We start from the raw sequence: 19,441 nt of genomic DNA on the forward strand, positions 1-19,441 counted from the left end.
TTAGAAGGCTGTAAATAAGCAGCGTATAAACTGCCAGAATAAATAAACAAAATCGTAGGCAACAAGCAGAAGCTAAAAAAAGAAAAACCCTTGAGTGAAGTTCCAGTCAAGGTGTGACTGTTTCCCATCTTCTGTTTTCCACTGCAGAAAAGCCACTGCTGTCAGGGATGGAGATGAAATGAAAGGCATAAAGCTGCAGGTGGAAGGGACAGGGTGAGAGATTCCCTCTTGTGTGCAAACCTGCCTTTCACTTAAAGAAGAGGCTTCCCAGAGACTGACCATTTCTTTTCCCAAGGCAGCTAAAAGGACATACATTTTTCACGAGCATCAGTAATGGTGATGGACCCACCCCCCCTTTAAATCTTCCTGTGTAAAAGCTGCCCACTCTTCATGTTGCTTCCTTTTAATTGCCTTGTAATAAATAAATGCAATGAATGGAGGAAAATGCAATTGGTTTTATATATCATCTCTTACTCACTCGTTGCCCCAGTCCAAGCGAGCAGTGATGTGCCGTTTGACATCCTTCATCCTATCATGGGTGAGATGGCCGACGAGCACCTGCCGTCGGAGGTCTAGGATTTCATTCATTATATGCCATAGTCGGTGAAAGAGATCCCCTTCATTTCTCTGTCAAATATATATATATAACCAAATTCTTAGGCTTCTGAAGTTTGGTACAGAGATTAAGAAATGCAAAATAAAACAAAGAACACCTTTGCTTCTCTAGGGTATTCTGTTCCTCGGTTTGCAGAAACTTATACATATACAGTCATACCTTGGAAGTTGAACGGAATGCATTCCGGAAGTCGGTTTGACTTCCAAAACGTTCGGAAACCAAAGCACGGTTTTTGATTGGCTGCAGGAAGCTCCTGCAGCCAATCAGAAGCCACGGAAGCCCTGTTGGACATTCGGCTTCCAAAGAATGTTCACAAACCAGAACATTCTGGGTTTGCGGTGTTCGGGATCCAAGATATGACTGTATATCTTGCTCTGTAACTGCATAAAAGTATAGTCTTGTAATAGGCTTGATGCCTACCCCTCAAACTCCTTCGCACTCCCAGTTTGCCTCCTTATCGCGACTTTTGTTCAGGGGGGTGAGGTCAAGCTGTTGGATGGTTGCTGTGGCTCCAAGGCCACATTCCCAGCATGTTCGCATTCCTGTCTCAGCAATGGCTTGGCTTGGTCATGTCTACATGTATGTCTACCATCATGCAGAGAAAGGAACTTGACCCCAAAGTGCCAGCTGCCCACTTACTACCTTCCTTCTACCCTTTATAGCACGAATAAGGATGATGAAAACTGGATGGTTCCCATTCTCTGCACCCCATATGTCTTGGCTACTTGTGATATTTTTCTATGTACAGTAAGGACACACAATAATCCCATATCTTCTGCTGCTTATAGGCTGTTATCAGGAAGCAAGGCAAATGTCTGAAATGGGGTTTAGTCATTCCAATAAACTTTATTGACTAGAAGGATTATAGTCTAAGGACTCTCATATGGATTGGAATGAATATTTTAAAGTCATCAATGGCACTGTTTTAATGTTGGTAGTACATTGGATTTCACTTTAAATCTGTTAGATTAGCTTTGTGCAAGTACTGTTTAGGCTGTTATTTTCAAGAATTCAAGGTCAGTCTTTCTGCTACTTTTGTGCATCAAAGCAGGCTTCTTTCTTTGTAAAAAAAATCTGCTTTATCTCAATTCAAAGTGCAAACATGCAAGATACCTTTTTTAAAAAAAAGGTCAGGTTTACTTCTAACGTTTTGTTATCTAGTCTTCACCTTCACTCCTAAAATTAATCCAACTGACTTCAATTTTAACTTATTATTATTATTTAGCTACCTACATACCTACATATTCAGCTGAAACAGACATTTCCATGTTCTATTTTTGGTGAGTGTGTGTGTCTGCTTTAAACCACGAGGGCAATTTTTATGGAGGCAACTTACACAGTTATGGAACAAGAATTGGGCTATTTGCAAGAAAGCAGCTGTCACCTAAATGTCTCCTTATGGAACAAGCATTATATACATAAAAAGATTTGATTTGCATAGTAGGTAAATGTAAACGGACCCCTGACCATTAGGTCCAGTCGTGGCCGACTCTGGGGTTGCGGCACTCATCTCGCTTTATTGGCCGAGGGAGCCGGTGTACAGCTTCCGGATCATGTGACCAGCATGACTAAGCCGCTTCTGGCGAACCAGAGCAGCGCACGGAAACACCATTTACCTTCCCGCCAGAGCGGTACCTATTTATCAACAGTGGTACCTCAGGTTAAGTACTTAATTCGTTTCGGAGGTCTGTACTTAACCTGAAACTGTTCTTAACCTGAAGCACCACTTTAGCTAATGGGGCCTCCTGCTGCTGCCGCACCGCCAGAGCACAATTTCTGTTCTCATCCTGAAGCAAAGTTCTTAACCTGAAGCACTATTTCTGGGTTAGCGGAGTCTGTTACCTGAAGCGTATGTAACCTGAGGTACCACTGTACTTGCACTTTGACATGCTTTCGAACTGCTAGGTGGGCAGGAGCAGGGACCGAGCAACGGGAGCTCACCCTGTCACGGGAATTCGAACCGCCGACCTTCTGATCGGCAAGTCCTAGGCTCTGTGGTTTACCCACAACTAAATTCTCACACTAGTATTATGTTTACAATTCTAGCTGCTGAACTATGACTATGCATGGAGAACCCAACAGATTATCTCCACACTTTGCCTGGCGGCAACAATCATCAGCTTGGGTTAAATCAGAGAACTTCATCCAGGTACCCTCTTTCCCTGTCCCACCCCAACATTGTCAAAGCTGACCTCACTGACCACACACAGGGCTTTTAACATTTCTTATGAAATAACTGGTTTACCATTTTTTAAATACTTAGATTTGTTTTTTAAATAATAAAATAAAACAAAACTACTTTATTGCTTTAGACAAATAAGCATTATTCCTAAAATTGTTTCCAGAATAGGCACATGGTGCATTTACCACATAAAGTTGTTTCCACATCGTTCCCCAGTCTCTTAAAGTTGACGTCATCTCTGTGATAACCGAATCTTCTGTGGGAACAACCATTTCAAACTGCCTGTTGCCATCAAAAGAAATACAATATCCAGCATTAAAATGGCATTACTTTTACTAAGCAGTTTAAGATCACAAAAACAGGTTGGGATTTCTGAATCGGTATGCAGTTTCCTTCCGCTTATAATTCCTAAGAACTTTTGAACATTAATGGAGACCGAGAAACTGACTCTAACAAGCTGTTCTGTGATAATTCTACAGCAAAGTATCATTGCAATGGACCATCAAGCATTCTGCTTGGTCTACACCACAGTGCGGAAACATCATAACCAAGAGTCTTTCCAGTATGCAGGCTCTGCTAAGAAGTTTTATTTATTGTTATTCTTCCAGAATGGTTTTGTTTTTGGCAGGTGTATTCTAGAGTGGGTCACTGATGCAATAATTTAGTGATTGATTGATTGATTGATTGATTGATTGATTCTGGACCATCCACACATAATTCCACTTTATTAGTTGTTCTGTTATGCTTCCCCAGTGTTATTGTCTTATTGGCATCTAGAGGGATACTGTTGCACTATATTGCAACTAAAGTAGGTCAAAACCACAACAACCATGTTACTTAAAAGGGTGGAATTTATAGTGTTCAGTCTATTGGCCTTTGTAATATGTTACTTTCTGGTGCTCAGATAATAGTTTACTATGTTTACTATGAATTTCCTGTGCAATTTTGTAGCTGATTTTTTATGTGCCATGTTTGTTTTGGATACTAAAGAAGCTGTTTGTTGTGTTTTGTGGAATATATATATATATATATATATATATATATATATATAACATTTGCTTATTATTTAAACTTTTTAATCTATGTTGCAAACTGCTTAGAGTTGTGCTTAAATATAAGTGGTATTTAAGTTGTCCAAATAAGTAAATAACCCATAACATTTGTGGTTAGAAACGTTATAGGATTTCAGTAGGAAGACATGGGATATGCACTGACTGGAAACAGAACAGTATATCTAGCCTGAAAATTTTTGCAGGACCAAAAACAGGAGATTATGCAGAAACACACTGATACCATCATGAGCACAAATCCTATGAATGCACAATTAAAATGACAACTGGAGTCTTTCAGTGACTGATATTGTTAACCACCAATAATATTTGCACTCCAAAATAAGCTCCGTTACATCTGGTGCAAGGAAATAAAAGAGTTCCGTGACAGTTTAAAGATTAACATGACTCCTAATCATGGTTAAGAGACCAACAGTGCCTCAACAGGTTGCAGACTCCTTCACCTCATTCATGTGAAATTCTACCTTCCTTTCCTTTTGGAAACTACCATATTTTTCCATGTATAACATGCCCCTGTATTTAAGACGCCCACTATTTCTGGGACTTCAAATAAAGAAAGGGGGGAATTGCCAAGAATTGTTGACCTTTTGGGGGGGAAGATTGCCCAGAGCTGTTGAAATTTTTGGGGGGAAGGGGTGCTGCCAAGAGTTATTGAGCTTGGGGGGGGGGATTGGCGAAAATCGCTCAGCCACCTGACTGACACTGCCAATCGAACGCATCGCCAAAACCACCAATTGCTCGCCCAATTGCCACAGCAGCAGCCAATCAACAGCAGGCCTTGTCACAGCCACCAATCACCCACCCAATCGCTACTGACAATCTCCTGCTCATGGCTGCAACCAATCGCCTGTCCCCCCTCTGCACTATCTATGTATAAGATGACCCCCAATTTTTAACATTATTTTATAATAAAAAACCTCTTCTTACACACTGAAAAATACGGTAACTGTGGTGAAAATTACACTTGCCCTGCTCTTTCCCTAATCGTAGTTACTCAAACCCATATCTCTGATTGCATGGCTAGTTAAAAAGGATGGTGGCTACACAAACGCATAGGGCACTCCCAATTTCCCACCCATCTACACAAGGCCTTTAAGGTGCCACGGGCTTCACTTTGAAAGATTTATCCATTTTCAACACAATTCTTACAACAGCCTTCTCCTTTCCCCACTGCTGTTTTATAGCCTTTTGCCAAAATTTCAGAAAACCCCAAAATCTCCACCTACCCTTTGTTCTTAACACAGGCATTTTTCAAGTGAATATAGCTGGATGGGAAGATACCCTGAAAGAGAAAAGGAGCTAAATAAGTGCAACAGACCACCAAAGAGGGGGAGAGGGAAGAATGAATGCATTATGGCATGAATGCATTATTGAAGAGAAAAACTGGGTCCATACTACGGAAGACGTTTGCATTATTATTGCAAAACTTGTTGGAAGGCAGTACAGTACAGTAGAACTTTATGTATTCAAATGGTCCAAGAGAGCATTATTGTTGGGTCCCGGCAACTCAGGTAAAGAGTGAGGACTGAGGTGTCAGAAAAATTCACAGATCCACTTACGAATCAGGGGCAGTGGTTGAGAAGCTTCTGCTACCACTGTAACATTGCTCATCTCTTCGCATCTGCCACCATTGTCCCTCACTGACATTTCAGAGAGTGTGTGTGTTAGGAAGGTTGTTTAATAGAGAATAACTGTGAGAACAGGGATGTCTTGGGTCTGATTCAGCTGGGCTTTTTTTATGTTCTTATGTCCCTGAACTACACAAAGTGGCTGGTAAGTAGCTAAGCTGCTGAATTAATTATCTGCAATTCCATTTCCTCCTGATAAACTACTTCATGTGAGACAGATCCTATCCTTTCAGAGCCTTTGTTCCCTCCTCGTTCTTCAAGCCTAATAATAATAATAATAATAATTTATTTATACCCTGCCCATCTGGGTACTCTCAATACAATATTAAAAACCATGATAAAAACACGATAAAATATCAAACATTAAAAACTTCACCAAACAGGGCTGCCTTCAGATGTTTTCTAAAAGTCAGGTAGTTGTTTATTTCCTTGACATCTGATGGTAGGGCATTCCACAGGGTGGGTGCCACTACCAAGAAGGCCCTCTGCCTGGTTCCCTGTAACCTCAGTGAGGGAACTGCCAGAAGGCCCTCAGAGCTGGACCTCAGGGTCAGGACAGAATGATGGGGGTGGAGACGCTCTTTCAGGTATATACAGGTGTGTGTGTGTGTGTATTATTCTTTTTCTAGTGCTACTATCATCAGCCTACCACAGGCTACAGCCACCTTTTTATGCCTTAAACGTTACTGCTACTTGGTTATGCCAAATAGCTTGTTTTGTGTGTGGCAGCTTTATAATTCGTATGAGTATTTCAGCGTGATTTTACATGCATTTCAGGTAAACAACAAAAGTGGTTTTACCTTGAGGTTGGGGTTTTTTAAGGCAAATCCTCTGTACCAGCCTGTAGAAAAATAATAACAATTGATATGTAAACTTACATTTTATCTGAAAAACTCTCTGACATATGTCATCTACAATAATAAAAAGTGGCAGATGGATTCATAGTGTGCTATTGTGTGAGCAGCAACACATAACACAAATCTCATACCCTTTAATGGGTCTTGTGCAGAAAGAAAAACGTTCACAATTGAAGTTTCCACCCACCCACCCCCACTCGTTTTTAACTAGCACAAACTAACACCCATTAAAAAAATATCAGAGAGTTGTAAACAACAGCACATAAATAAATAGATATCCTTTCAGCACTGGTATGAAAAGGAGAATCTGAAACATAGCAGAGGGTATGCATTTATATTTTCTTTGTCTAACAGACAGAAATTTAACCCATTACTTCAAGAGAGAAAAGAACTCTAGTCTCATGGCCAGGGCTTTTATTCAGCCAAAACTCGCAGTAATTCAGTTTCGGCACTTCTCAGGTGGGAGCCATTGCCATTATAAGAGAACGAGGAAAGTGTTCATGGTAGGGTTGCCATATTTTGGCAAAGTTGTCGAGCTTTTTTTAATGGGTTGCCATAGGTCTGGATCTTCCCGGACTGCAGTGATTTTCGCCCAGACACTATTTGCGGCTGCTTGAATTCCAGCTATGTCCAGGAAGTTCCAAACATATGGCAACCCTAGTTCCTTGTGATGTCTAGCACCTTTTTTCTAGAAAAATAGCACAGCTCATGGCATTTCTAAAGCTACACCTTTTTCCTGACAGGCACACATTTTTGGAATAATACAGTTTAGCATCCAGTATCACATGAGCGGTATTAGATGCTTTACCCAAAGATTTTGGTGTTATTTTTTCTTACCTCTGCAGGAGGTGACTGACAATGTACAGTTTATACCTCGGGTTACAGGTGCTTCAGGTTCCATTTTTTGGGGTTACAGACCCGCCAAAACCCAGTAGTACCGGAAAGGGTTACTTCCGGGTTTCGGAGGTTGCGCATGTGCAGAAGCGCTAAATTGCACTTTGCACATGCGCAGAAGTGCTGAATTGCAACTTCCGTGTGCACAGACACGCCGCTGCGGGTTGCAAACGTGCATCCCGCACGGATCACGTTTGCAACCCGAGTGTCCACTGTACTTGTTTATAATTTGGAGCAGTGTCTAGATTTTGCTTTCATGGCTACTGAAAATGCCTACTGTACATAAAATAATTATTTCCCCACTGACCATAGTTGCTTTCTCCACAGTATCTGGGTGACTGGACTAATTCTGATATATTTTGGGTTAGGAACATTTAATTTTGTAGGCGATTTCCTGTGACAACGGCATGTCCAAACTCTGTTGCCTTTTCTCATCGAAGATTAAAGTTGGTTTTTTCCCCCTTAAATAGGCACTCATCTAGAGCAAACACACTGATCCTGCCTCAGTGTAATGAGGTGAAATGACCTTGGACAACCTTCCCACCAGACAGTCCTGTACTAATGTCAACACTTACCATCACATTTCTCCAGTATTTGAACAGTGTCTCCAATCTCCAGTGATAAGCCATGGGGAACTGCTCCTCGAAAACTTGCAATTACTGAAAGAGATATTAAATTCCAATTAAACATATATATACATTTAACAAGCCACATGTTTGCCATTAAACTTTCACTATAAGGAAAAGCAAGGCCATTAATGAACTATTTTTTCTAAAACACATAGTAATATAAGATGTATTCATGGGCATAGCCAGGGGGGGGCAGCTGCCCCCCTCAATAAAAATCAATAAAAATACATAGCTAACTGAGGTTCTGCCTCCCCATACAAAAGGCCTTCCCCCTCCCTCACAAAAATCCTAGCTACACCCATGGATGTATCTACTAAAAATATCAGATTATGGTTTTAGTGGGTAGGTGGCAAGAGCTTCTTTTTTCTTACTTTTACCCAATAAAAGAAAAAGGCGTTCACTTAACAATAAGTAACAGAAACATGAGCAGTTTCTAGTATAAGGGGGGGGGGGGTCTCTTCATATCACTATGAATAGAGCTGCAAAAATATGCAGACAAATTCATACTAAAATCTAGGGCTGTGCTTAGATAGTTAATGGTCCCTTTATTATAAATCTAGATAAAACCTGTAGCAATTAGATAATGACAAAACATACGGAGTATGAGAATGAATGTGTTTTATTTTGTATTTCTCTTTGGGGGATTTATTTATTTATTTATTTTGCTGATTTTCAGGTGAGAAAAGGTATAGAAATCAGTGGGGGGTTTTAAGTGAAAAGGGGAATTTTTTTTTCTTGCACCCCCACTAGGGATCTCAATTACCACAATAGTTTAGGATGCCTCAACTCATGCTTGCAATTAGCCTTGCTAATTTCTGTGTTAATTTTTATTCTGATCCACTTCCCTTGGCCAAGATTTATGAGCTTTTTTCTTTTTGCAAAATCTCTCCCCAAACACTAAGTTTCTGAGGTTTTTTTGGGGGGAAATATACACTTCCAATATGGGCTGCCGTGCACCTGGAATTTCCCGGACATTTTAAGCAATTTCTGAAAAATCCGCCTGGCTGTTGTTTTCGGAGAACGAATCTGGGATATGTCCGGAAAGTTCTGGACGTATGGCAGCCCTATTTTTAAAGGACTAGCATGAGGTTTAAACGTGATTGTAGTAATCTTACGAGTCTCATAGAACTTTGTAAAGGCTAAACTAAAAAAAAAGTAGGAGAGTGTGACTTTACAGGGTCATTCCTAAGATGAGGAGTACAAATGCTGAAAGGGACTTCTAGAGCATTTAAGTTCCCTGCAAAAGATCAGATACATGCTCTGAGAAGAAAGAGCCCCCCTTTTTACATGAATGTTTCAAAGGGACTTTACCTGCACTTCAGTTTTGTTTTCTAAAATGTGGACAAAAACAAATGTGTGGGTGGAGAAGGGAAAAGATAAATATGTTAGACACTGGTAATCCATTTATCCTTTTTGATGTTAACCAGTGGGTATAGTAATACTGGTAAAGAAATATCAATTTGGGCCAAAACTTGCACTCTCCTCCATAATCTCACAACTGAAATCAGCAACTGTAAGAAGCTCAATAGACAAAACTAAGGGTGCAACAAGAATGAAAGGAAATCCATCAGACTGGCTGAGAAAGCAAGACTCCAGTAAGGAGGAAGCAGCTGTGGAATTGCAGATGTGCACCGAGAATTACTTATCAGCCCAATCAAGGAACTGCAATGATCTTTCAAGTCCCAGCTACATGACAAATTGCCTTTAAAGTACCAGCTGCTCTCTCAAAGACACTGCTTGTGAGTTAAGTCCCACAATAGGAAAGAGGGGAGGAAGGAGGGCAGCGCACAAGGTCAATGGCGCCCTTAAACAGTAATCCTGAAGACACTTCCTCTGCAGCCTCCCGGTTGTGAGCTGTACAAAACAACTATCTTTACAAAATAGCCTTTCTAAAGGCGGAAATCATCCCGTCTCAGCAGAAGCAAGAGCCGTCTCAGCAGAAACTTAGCACGGCTGGAAGCAAACTTTCCTAGGCATTGCCAGTATTAAAACGATTGTCATTGTTATGTGTCTTGTTATGGATAATGGCAATCCGTACAGTGCGTACGAACCCATGACATAAAGGGGCACCATTTCAAATTCCCACAGCAACAGTGGTAGCAGAGGAGAAGGTTTGTTTAAGGACTTTCTCTTCAGTGTCAAACTGGAAAAATACAGGGGCTTGGGGTCTATGATAAGTCAGAAGGGAAGTTACCTATTGAGAAACTTCAGAAGGCTCTCCTGGACAATGTGGGAACAAGCGCACTGGGCAGCAGAGCGGAAGGGAAATTTGCCTTCCATAAATCTCTTCCCAATCATTTAATATTACAATCAAAACTGGACTATTTTAGGAACATTTGGGGTTGTCCTTTGTACCCTTCATAACTTCAATTGTTGTGCAGTTATCAACACAGAACTTTCAACACAATAGCCTGTTACAATTATGATTATTTGGAAAACAAAGGGATTCAAGGGTTCAGCATGAATTCAGCATGCATTCCATGCATTCTGCCCACTTAATTGTTCACAATACAGCAATCGTACAGTGGTACCTTGGTTTGCAACCGCTTTGGATTACAACCGTTTTGGATTACAACCACGTCAAACCCGGAAGTGCGTGTCCCCTTTTTTTGGATTGCAACCAAATTGGGGTGGGGAAGCCCCATTGGCGAAAGCGTGCCTTCGGTTACAACCTGTTTTGGTTTACAACCGGACCTCCGGAACGGATTATGGTTGTAAACCATGGTACCACTGTACGTCGAAACAGTTAAGTTGCTGAGAGAGCCAGAGGAATAATCTCATGTGTTCTTAAACGTAGAAGAAACAACCTAAGCAGGCCCAGAACCACATTCTACATTCAGTGGGGCGCTGGAGTCAGTCTTGATCTGTTACACCTCCCCATCCATGTTAGGGTGTGAAACCTAAGACGCTGGCAAGTTAGCAATGTCATGTGACTTTAAGTAGTCAAGCTCGTTAAGTTGTTAAGTTGCTCAGTATATAAAGAGTGTTTGTTTTCTCTGCCTGTGTGGGGCGTGAAGCAAAATGTCTGAAAGCTCCGGAGGTGTTTCTGTTATCTTTCTGCAATAAACCTGTCTTTGGAAAGACAGGCTTCCCTGTGTCGTTATTTCTTTGCTGCTGAGACTCTGAAGCATGTACTGCAACAAGAATCTCTGCACTGGACTTAATCAATGCTCTGCAAAGAGAACTGTTGCTGGTTGCGCAGCGGAAGCGTTTACTGGACCAGTACACAGACTCTCTTAATCCACACTGTGTTTAATCAGCATACTTGGATTTAGGCCCTACCAATGAGATTAATCCATTATTTTATATTTTTATTTTGCAGTTGACAGAGCTTGTGAAGAGGAATCTCCATATGTACAAATAGGCTTATTTCATGCCTCATATTCTGTGAGTGGGCACGGTTCACTCTCTCACCCCACTGAGTTTAGATACACTCAGGGGATGTGGGTGGGGTGAACTGGTTCATGGAAATAGTAGTGTCAGAGCCACCCTGGGTCCCAGCTCACAAGAGACCAAAGTCCAGTCCAAGTTATATACAAAAGGTTTTATTGAAGATCATTGTCGTCATTACATCCAAACTCCGTGGCTCCACATCTGTTACCCTTAGATGTTAGAAGTCCCCTCTGAGTCCGTCCCTCCCCTGCACCAATTTAAGAGGCTTGTGCTGCTCCACCTTTTCCTCTCCTTCCTTTTCCGCAGGGTCTTCCTGCCCCCCTGTGTTCCCTCTTTCCGGGACTCCCCAGAGGCTGAGTCTTCTCCTGCCTGCTGCCCCCTCCTTCGTGCTTTAGCACCAGGCTCCTCCCCAGAGCTCTCCCCACTTCCGCGCGCCTCCACATTTGAACTTGGCGCGCGTACGTTGCTCCTCACCTTCCTTTCAACAGCCACACTGCTCCCGGTACTGCTTTCCGCCCCTTCCGGCAGGACGTCTTGCCCCGATCTCCTTCCCCCCTCTGCTCCTTGTTCTGTTCCTCCCGACACACTGGTAACTCCACCCTCTTCACTCCGTTCCGGTGGAGAAGCAGGTCTCGATCTCCAACTCCCACTGGCGGTTCCCCCTACGTTCCCCTGCTCCTGACTGCTTCCCCCTTGGGCTCCCCTTGGCTTGACCAGGGGGGCTCCCTTTTGGGAATCCTCCGATCCACTGGACGGACTCATGGACCATCTCGGGTCATTGTCGTCCTCTTCCTCGTCAGGCTGGAATCCTTCTCCCTCACTCTCGGTCTCCTCCCTCCTCTGCGCCTCTCTCCCTGAACCCCTGACATCCATCCCCCCCTCGAAGCCCCCCCTTCCCCCCTCCCCCCCATCGGGTGCGGGTTGTGGGAACTGCAGCTCCTCGGAGGTAGATGCAGGATACAGTTCGGCTACGTCCATGACCTCTGCTGGCAGCTCGGTGTACGTGTGTTCGAATTCGGGTTCTTCACCCAACATGTTCGCAGTTCCCTCTTCCATTGCTACTTCGTTTGGTGCTGCCTGCCAAGGCCCCTTCAGCCATCTCTTGCGCCAGGCTTCCTCTGGTTGCTCATCCCACCAATAAGAGGGCTCTGTGTCCACCCCCGAACACGATCCCCTGGGCGAGTTTGAGTTCGGCGTTCTTTCCTCGGCTGAAGAAAAGCCGTGGAAAGTGCTGCCTGAACATGTGGGGGTAAAGAGCCAGTCATCGAAGTACTCGGCTGGCATGGGTCTATGTGGGAAAAGGGCATGGAACTCGTCCTTTAAAAGAGGTTCGTCTAAAGCGTAGTCCGGCACCCACCCACTGGCACTGACTGGTGCACCCTCTCTGACTAGAAAGTATTCTATTCCCTCTTCCCCCCATCTCGAGTCCAGGATCTCTGTGACCTCGTTGAGTGGTTCGACCCTAGGCGATCCCTCCCTCCTAGGTGACTCTGTGCGTGGCTGCGGTACTGTTTCAGACTCCTGAAACCTGTGCGGGGCCTTGTAGGGAGTGAGCACCGACCTATGAAAAACCGGGTGGACTCTGGAACCTTCGGGGAGGGCCAGTCGAAAAGCCACGGGGTTGATCTTAGCCTCCACCTGGTATGGTCCTAGCTGCCTGTGCCCTAGCTTCTTCTTGGCCAACGACTTGGTTGGCATCGCCTGGGCCGCTAACCACACCCAGTCCCCCACCTGGATGTCCTCTCCCACTCTTCTGCCTTTGTCTGCCTGCACCTTATATGCTTGTTTGGCTAGCTCCAAATGTCTCCGCAGCTCCTCGTGCACCTCTTGTAGTTCTGCAGCGAACTGGTCGGCCTCTTGCGGCTCCCCCTCTCTTGGTGCTACGAACCCCGGGAAGGTCCTGGGATGACGTCCATTGTTCGCGAAGAACGGCGTCACCCCCGTCGACGCATGCTTCGTGTTGTTGTAGGCAAACTCCGCCATCGGTAGGTAGTCCACCCAAGCTGTGGGTCGCTGATTTGCATAACATCTCAGGTACTGCTGCATGATCGCGTTGACCCTCTCGGCCTGGCCGTTGGTTTGTGGATGTCTTGCCGACGCTAGGTTGATCTTGACGCGCAGGATACCTAGGAGCTTCTGCCAAAAATTGGAAATAAACTGGCGCCCCCTGTCGGACAGGATGGCCCGCGGCAGCCCATGCGCCCGGAACACGTGGTCGATGAAGAGCTTGGCGGTCTGTTCCGCCGTCGCCACCTTCGCGCAGGGAATGAAGTGCGCCATCTTGGTGAACAAGTCCACCACCACCAGTACCGCCGTTTTGCCTCTGGAACTGGGCAGGTCAGTGACGAAGTCCAGCGCCACCCTCTCCCACGGTTGCTGTGGTGTTTCCAGTGGTTCCAGCAAGCCCGCCGGCTTCTGGTGTACTGGCTTGGACCTCTGACAAGTGTCACATCTGGCGACGTACTCCGCTACTTCTCCTCGCATCTGGGGCCACCAAAAGTCCCTGGCCACCAGTTCTATTGTCTTCTCCCTGCCGAAATGGCCCGCACTGGGAGCGTCGTGCAACTGCTGCAGAACCTTTGCTCGGAGCTCGTCGCTCGGCACGTAGAGGGCACCCTTGTGAGTTAACAGTCCGTCGCGTAACTGGAACTCATCGTCTCTCAGCGAACCCCTACGCAGCTCCTCTATTTTGGATTGTGCAAACTGATCTACCTGCAACGCGCGTCGCACTGCGTCCAGGTCGACAGCGATGGCAGCGCACGCCCACGCCTGCGGTGCAAAAATGTGCCTGGCTGCTATTGGCGCCGCTTCCTCAAGATATTGCGGTTTCCTGGAGAGCGCATCGGCTATAACGTTGGAGTCCCCTGGGACATACTCTATCCTGAAGTCGAAATCCGCGAAGAACTCTGCCCAGCGCATGTGTCTTTGGCTCTGGAGTTTCGCCGTGCGCCAATACTCTAAATTCTTGTGATCCGTGCGGACCTGCACTGTGTGCTTGGCTCCAATGAGGAAATGTCGCCACGCTTTGAACGCTGCGTGAATGGCTAACAGCTCCCTGTCCCATATGGTGTAGTTTTGCTCCGCTTTGCTGAGCTTTCTGGAGTAAAAGGCACCGGGTCTCCAGTTTCCATGTGGATCTTCTTGCAGGAGTACGGCTCCAACCGCTCTGTCTGACGCGTCGGTCTCTACTCGTATGGGCTTGCCTGGATTCACGTGCAGCAGCTGCTCCTCGGAGGCGAAAAGGCTTTTAAGCTTCTGAAAAGAGCGCTCCGCCTGTTCCGTCCACACGAACCTCTTTTTCTTGGAACTGAGAGTGTCCGTGATCGCTGCCGTCTCCTTTGCAAAACCTCTGATGAATTTGCGGTAGAAGTTGGCGAAGCCGATGAATCTTTGGACTTCCTTCCGATTGCGAGGGCTCTTCCAGTCCAACACCGCGCGGACCTTGGCGCTGTCCATGGCCAACCCCTTGTCGGACAGCTTGTAGCCTAGGAAATCCACGTCCGTCACATCAAACTGGCACTTCTCTAACTTGGCGTAGAGCTTGTTCTCCCGTAGTCTCTGCAGGACTTCCTTTACGTCCTTCTCATGGGCCTCCTCCGTTTCCGAAAAGATCAGGATGTCGTCGAGGAAACACACGCATTTCTTGTAGAGAAGTCCCGCTAGCACGTGATGCATAAATGCTTGAAAGACGTGAGATCCATTTTGGAGACCAAATGGCATCACTCTGTATTCGTACGTGCCCAGAGGCGTGAACATGGCCGTCTTCCACTCATCGCCCTCCCGGATGCGTATGAGGTTATACGCTCCACGCAGATCCAATTTGGTGAAGATCTTCCCCTTCCTTACGGTTGCCAGGAGATCATCTATCTTGGGCATGGGGAAGGCCTTGGGTTTGGTCTTACTGTTTATGAATCGATAGTCCACAATGAGTCTTTTTTGGGGCGTGTCCTTTTTCTTTACAAAGAAAACAGGACTGCCCCCCACCGCTTTCGATTCTCGGATGAATCCGCGCTTCAAATTGTGCTCTATGAACTCCCTGAGTTCTTGCATCTCGTCCTCAGACATGGAATACAGCTTTGCAGTCGGCAACTGCGCCCCTGGCACCAGGTCGATGGCACAATCATAAGGCCTGTGGGGCGGCAACTGGTCAGCTTCCTTCTCGCAGAAAACCTCCAGGAACCCCTCGTACTTGCGTGGTACTGCCTGCACCATGCCAAGTTGCAACTGCTGCTCAGCTCCCTCCTCCTGGCTGGACTGGATGCAATGTTGAGCACAGTACGATGAGCAAAAGGTGATCTGCCGTTGGTACCACGCTACAGCAGGACTGTGTCTCTCCAGCCAACTCATGCCTAATACTATAGGCGTGTCTGAAAGGCGGGTGACATTGAAGCTGATGACTTCTCGATGATTTCCAATCCTCATCACCATGGGAGGCGTCTGTTGCACAACTTGTCCTCCTAGCAATTTCCTGCCATCCACCGTGACTACGTTCAGAGGTGTTGTCGCTGGCAGAAGCGCTATGCGATGCTGCTTGACAAAGTGCGTCCCCACAAAATCTGCGTTGCTCCCAGAATCAATCGTGATGGGGACTTCCAGGGTGGTTCCATTCGGCAACTGAAGTGTTGCAGTGAGCTGCACCGCTGGCTTGGGTGGTAAAGGGTCTGTGCGTTGCAAAAGCGCTGGGGACTGCTCTACAGATTCGCCTGGCTGAGCCCCAGCAGCTCTGCTTCCAGCCAGGCACTGTCGTTTCCCTGAGGTTGCTCTGCTTGCATCATTTCTGCTGCAACAGTTGCTAAAGCTGCAGTGTGTTTCTGCAGCCTCTGGGGACACTCTTTCGCCATGTGCTGTGCACTGTCGCAAATGTAACACTTCCTGGTCCCTCTAGGAGGCTGTGCCTTTACTGCACCGGAAGCTGGGGCTCTGGCTGTTGCTTGAGCCTTAGCACCACCAAGTTCCATGGGCTCCTCCCCCTGCCTTCCCAGTGGCGAAGGATGTGACTGACTGAACTCCCTGGGGATGAAAGAAGACGTCCTCGCTGGTGGACGCACCTGACGTTCTTCCTCAGTGTGCCAAGGACGTCCCTCGTGCCTTATCCCAATCGCCAAAGCCCTCTGCACAAGCTCCTCCAGGGTCTGGGGTCTGTCTCCCCTGGCAAGTTCATCCTTAATGGGACCGCTGAGCCCCTCCCAGAACAAATCCCTCACAGGTGCACAATCCTTCTCCCAGCTTAGCGCAGTCAGTAAAGCAAAAAATCTGGAATGGTACTGACGCACAGTGGCTTTGCCTTGCCGCAATCCAAAAATTTCCCTGCGTGCAAGATCCACATCTACAGTTGACTGGAAGCAGGCATCCATTGCTTTAATGAATTCATCTGCATCGCGGCGGGCAGGGCCATCTTCACGCCACAAATTGCGCAACCAGTCTCTGGCCGGCCCATGCAAGTGAGAAACAATAAACCCCACTTTCTCCTCCTCATCTTTAAAGTCATGACGAAGCAAGTGCAATGCATACAAAACGTCTGCTCTGAAACTGGGGTAGTGCTTCAGGTTCCCATCGAAGTGGGTGACTAGGCTGCCCCCCCTCCGTCCAAGTCCAATCCCTTCCCTGCTTGCACGTTCCCACCTGGTTTGCAGGTCCTGGCAGCGCTTCTCCGTTTCGTCATGCTTCTTCTGAGACGCAAGGACTGCAGCAGTGAGTTCGGAAACTGTAGTTCGCAGAGCTGTCAACTGCTCCTCCGCACTCATGGCTGTCACCGTTCGTGAGCTTTGCAAAAAAAAAAAAATTTTTGCGTTCTTTGGAGGGGACTTACTGTCAGAGCCACCCTGGGTCCCAGCTCACAAGAGACCAAAGTCCAGTCCAAGTTATATACAAAAGGTTTTATTGAAGATCATTGTCGTCATTACATCCAAACTCCGTGGCTCCACATCTGTTACCCTTAGATGTTAGAAGTCCCCTCTGAGTCCGTCCCTCCCCTGCACCAATTTAAGAGGCTTGTGCTGCTCCACCTTTTCCTCTCCTTCCTTTTCCGCAGGGTCTTCCTGCCCCCCTGTGTTCCCTCTTTCCGGGACTCCCCAGAGGCTGACTCTTCTCCTGCCTGCTGCCCCCTCCTTCGTGCTTTAGCACCAGGCTCCTCCCCAGAGCTCTCCCCACTTCCGCGCGCCTCCACATTTGAACTTGGCGCGCGTACGTTGCTCCTCACCTTCCTTTCAACAGCCACACTGCTCCCGGTACTGCTTTCCGCCCCTTCCGGCAGGACGTCTTGCCCCGATCTCCTTCCCCCCTCTGCTCCTTGTTCTGTTCCTCCCGACACACTGGTAACTCCACCCTCTTCACTCCGTTCCGGTGGAGAAGCAGGTCTCGATCTCCAACTCCCACTGGCGGTTCCCCCTACGTTCCCCTGCTCCTGACTGCTTCCCCCTTGGGCTCCCCTTGGCTTGACCAGGGGGGCTCCCTTTTGGGAATCCTCCGATCCACTGGACGGACTCATGGACCATCTCGGGTCATTGTCGTCCTCTTCCTCGTCAGGCTGGAATCCTTCTCCCTCACTCTCGGTCTCCTCCCTCCTCTGCGCCTCTCTCCCTGAACCCCTGACAAGTAGAGTTGTTGATTTGGAAGGGACCCCGAGGGTCATCTAGTCCAACCCCCCGCAATGCAGGATTTTATTTTATTTTTGCCCAATGTGGGGCTCGAACCCACAACATTGAGCTCAAGAGTCTAATGCTTTACCAGCTGAGCTATCCTAGTCATATTCAGCATAGTAAACCTGCAAATTTTGTGGGGGTTACATTCCAGGAATGGCATCTAATGCCAAAATCATGTCAAGTCAAAACACATTGGGTTCCATAGCGGTTGCAATTGCCAACGTATTTTTTCCCGGATGCCCGTCCCCCCCCCTTTTTTTTTATTTGCCAAGCATGTAAAGCTGGATGTGCATAAATTGTGGGCTTACTGTACTTTATATGCTCCTGATGAACAAGACCAAATAGGGGAGTCAAAGCATGTGGCGCTATTAATGACCAAATAGACATTTGTATCTTTCACTTAGGGGTCTGTCCTCAGTGGCAGCAAACACGACAGATGTCAATACCAGCACAGGCTTCTAACATAAACAGTTCATCATAGCTCTGCACATGTTCCTCTAGAACAGGACTGGAGAATCTCTCTTCTCTCCCCCACACCTGTCAAGGACCACATTTCCACATGGTTAGCCTATCAGGACTGCGTGATGGAGGCGTGTGAGGAACCAGGGTAAAGTGGATTGAGTTTGTGAAACTAGGCCAGGGCCACAACTTCCTCACTTCTGCTTCAGAAGGAGTGAAACAGCAAAGTAAAATCCTGTTATTTTACTTTGCTGTAAATTTGTGTGTTTCAGAATACCTGTTCACACTTACAAACATAATAATAATAATAATAATAATAATAATAATAATAATAATGGTTGGCATTATTATTATTTGTGATTTCTTCCCCAGCCACTCTGGGCGGCTTCCAACAAAAGATTAAAACAACATTAAAACATCAGTCATTAAAAACTTCCCTAAACAGGGCTGAAATAATGCATCCCAGAAGATCAGAAGATTCCTGTGGTCTTACACTTGGGGAATTGCAAGTTTGTTAACTTTATAATGACCATGAGATATGCATGTGTATTTGTTAACAATGCTTATCCAGGCCTTTGGAGCATAGCTGCTCTTTCTGAATTGCTCAGTTGGTCGAGCATGAGACTCCTAATCTCAGGGTCTTGGATTCGAGTCCCACATTGGGCATTGCAAGGGGTTGGACTAAATGATTCTTGTGGTCCAAGTCTATGATTCGATGAAGGCATTAACCGCTGCAATCTGAATGAGGTTTTGATTGATTGTTTAAATGTGTTCTGATTAATAGTGTTATTTTATGTTCACTGCCCTGAGCTACCTTTCAGGAGGAAGCATTGGGGAAAAATAACTAACTAAATAAATGCACTTGTTCGCTAACTTAAGCTGCAATCTTATTTATGCTTACCCGAGAAGAAGTCCCATAGGAATCATTGGGTGTCACTCCTGAATAGACATGTAAAGGATTGTGCTATCAATTTAATTTATCATTACTAAAATTCCTTCATGAAACACGGAAAAGTATTCTAATATCGCAATAGTGCAATAAGAAGGAAATACAAACTCTGGGCTTTGCCCC

The 19,441-nt window shown here is 46.0% G+C and overlaps 1 protein-coding gene across 5 annotated transcripts in view; it reads right to left on the reverse strand.

The window, feature by feature from the left end:
• The window catches only part of DOCK4 (dedicator of cytokinesis 4), a 265,492-nt gene that overhangs the window by 159,945 nt on the left and 86,106 nt on the right, over positions 1 to 19,441 (reverse strand). For all 5 annotated transcript variants that reach the window (XM_079994015.1, XM_079994018.1, XM_079994016.1 and 2 more), the window contains exons 2-6: positions 7,823 to 7,906; positions 6,297 to 6,337; positions 5,095 to 5,150; positions 2,984 to 3,080; positions 479 to 627 (exon numbers count right to left, since the gene is read on the reverse strand). In XM_079994015.1, coding sequence (XP_079850141.1) covers positions 479 to 627; positions 2,984 to 3,080; positions 5,095 to 5,150; positions 6,297 to 6,337; positions 7,823 to 7,906 — 427 coding nt within the window. The remainder of the gene's footprint in view (positions 1 to 478; positions 628 to 2,983; positions 3,081 to 5,094; positions 5,151 to 6,296; positions 6,338 to 7,822; positions 7,907 to 19,441) is intronic.

The sequence above is a fragment of the Podarcis cretensis genome (genome assembly GCF_951804945.1).
Source record: "Podarcis cretensis genome assembly, chromosome: 10".
Classification (NCBI taxonomy): domain Eukaryota; kingdom Metazoa; phylum Chordata; class Lepidosauria; order Squamata; family Lacertidae; genus Podarcis; species Podarcis cretensis.